The 2,268-nt window shown below is 41.2% G+C and overlaps 1 protein-coding gene across 1 annotated transcript in view; it reads left to right on the top strand.

Moving 5' to 3' along the window:
* Positions 1-2,268, top strand: part of LOC107675723 (sia-alpha-2,3-Gal-beta-1,4-GlcNAc-R:alpha 2,8-sialyltransferase-like) — a 14,133-nt gene that overhangs the window by 8,001 nt on the left and 3,864 nt on the right. Inside the window, exon 3 of the mRNA XM_016470135.1 lies at positions 1,074-1,631. Coding sequence (XP_016325621.1) covers positions 1,074-1,631 — 558 coding nt within the window. The remainder of the gene's footprint in view (positions 1-1,073; positions 1,632-2,268) is intronic.

Below are 2,268 nucleotides of genomic sequence, written 5' to 3'. Positions count from 1 at the left end.
ATTTGCTATAAGCAGCAATAATCTACAAATACAGCAATAACCAACAGCAGCAGCAATCTACAAATACAGCAATAACCAACAGCAGCAGCAATCTACAAATACAGCAATAACCAACAGCAGCAGCAATCTACAAATACAGCAATAACCAACAGAAGCAATAATCTACAAATACAGCAATAACCAACAGCAGCATCAGCAATAATCTACAAATACAGCAATAACCAGCAGCAGCAGCAATAATATACAGATACAGCCATAACCAACAGCAGCAGCAATAATCTACAAATACAGCAATAACCAACAGCAGTAGCGATCTACAAATACAGCAATAACCAACAGCAGGAGCAGCAGTAACAATAATCTACACATAGAGCAATAACCAGCAGCAGCAGCAATAATCTACAATTACAGCAATAACCAACAGCAGCAATAATCTACAAATACCGCAATAACCAACAGCAGCAATTATCTATAAATATAGCAATAACCAACAGCAACAGCAGCAATAATCTACAAATACAGCAATAACCAACAGCAGCAATAATCTACAAATACAGCAATAACCAACAGCAGCAGCAGCAATACACTACAAATAGAGCAATAACCAACAGCAGCAGCAGCAATAATCTACAAATACAGCAATAACCAACAGCAGTAGCAGGAATAAACTACAAATAGAGCAATAACCAACAGCAGCAATAATCTACAAATACAGCAATAACCAAGAGCAGCAGCAGCAGCGTAGCAGATCTATTCCGCCAAGACCAAATACATTAACACTGACATATCCATTACCATGCTAAAATCTTCAGAGTTCTCATGATAGAACTATGGTTATAGTTGTTGCCCTTGATGTGTGTGTTTATGTATTTATTTTTAAATGTATCAAATGTACAAAAAAATATATATTATTTTATTCTTTAAAACATCAACTCTCACATGTGTACTTAATATTAAATATTAATAAATATGAATATTTTTAAATAGTGATATTACAGTTGGCGTTCTAATTCTTTTACCCTTCTTTTTTCTTTCTGCTTCGCTCATATCATGTTGTTGCATCTGTTTTCCAGTAAAGAGATCGCCCAGTACATCGACGTACCGCACAACTTCACGCTGACCAAGAGCAGCGTCTGCGTGGGTCAGCTAATGCACTACGACTACTCCAGTCACAAATACGTCTTCTCCATCGGCGAGAACCTCAGGTCTCTGCTCCCGGACTCGTCTCCCGTCCTTAACAGGCGCTTCAACACCTGCGCGGTGGTGGGAAACAGTGGCATCCTCACTGGCAGCCGCTGCGGCGCGCAGATCGACAGCTACGACTTCGTCTTCCGCTGCAACTTCGCTCCCACCGAGGTCTTCCGTCGCGACGTGGGCCGCCGGACCAACCTCACCACCTTCAACCCCAGCATCCTGGAGAAATACTACAACAACCTGCTGACCATCCAGGACAGGAACAACTTCTACCTGAGCCTGAAGAAGCTGGACGGCGCCATCCTGTGGATTCCCGCCTTTTTCTTCCACACGTCGGCCACGGTCACGCGCACGCTCGTGGATTTCTTCGTAGAGCACAAGGGCCAGCTGAAGGTGCAGTTAGCCTGGCCGGGAAACATTATGCAGTACGTCAACAGGTGAGATCTCATGTCGCATCTGAGAACTAAGCTACTGAAAATAAAAATAACAGTTAGTTAATCACAGTTATTTGACTCAAAACATGTAATCACAATTATTACAGTTTTTCTGAATTGCTGAAACACTAAACCCCAATCTCTGAACCAAATTCTCACTAGCTTAAACCAGTTTGTTGAATAAAGCACTCTTTCTATTCAGTCACCTGTGCCACTTGTGCACAGGTGACTGAATGATGATACGAACAATAGATGGACACAATCTGAGAAGGAGAGGAGGAAGAGTACATGTAAGAAGTGGAGGATGAGGAGAGAAAGAGGAAGGTTTAGAGAGTGTTATCAAGGCTGGATCTGTCAGACCAGAGGGTTTTTTCTCTTTGTCTAGCAAAAAACACAACATTGTGATGTGGACAAAATCTCGAGCACAAAGACATGATGCTGAGACAGAATGAATTTCTCATTGACCCAGATTTTACAATTGCACAACTTACAGTATTTGAGTGTACTGTAACATGCTATTCATTTAGAGTTTTATTTGACCTTTTTGGCCTTTGCAGTTGGCCTGCAGTATTTTTGCAGTATCCAAGTGCTGAATACATACAAACATGTACTATTCAATATTCAGCACAATACTATTCTT

The sequence above is a fragment of the Sinocyclocheilus anshuiensis genome, unplaced genomic scaffold (genome assembly GCF_001515605.1).
Source record: "Sinocyclocheilus anshuiensis isolate Anshui unplaced genomic scaffold, SAMN03320099.WGS_v1.1 scaffold708, whole genome shotgun sequence".
In the NCBI taxonomy this organism is placed as follows: domain Eukaryota; kingdom Metazoa; phylum Chordata; class Actinopteri; order Cypriniformes; family Cyprinidae; genus Sinocyclocheilus; species Sinocyclocheilus anshuiensis.
This window is presented reverse-complemented; position numbering and strand designations above follow the sequence as displayed.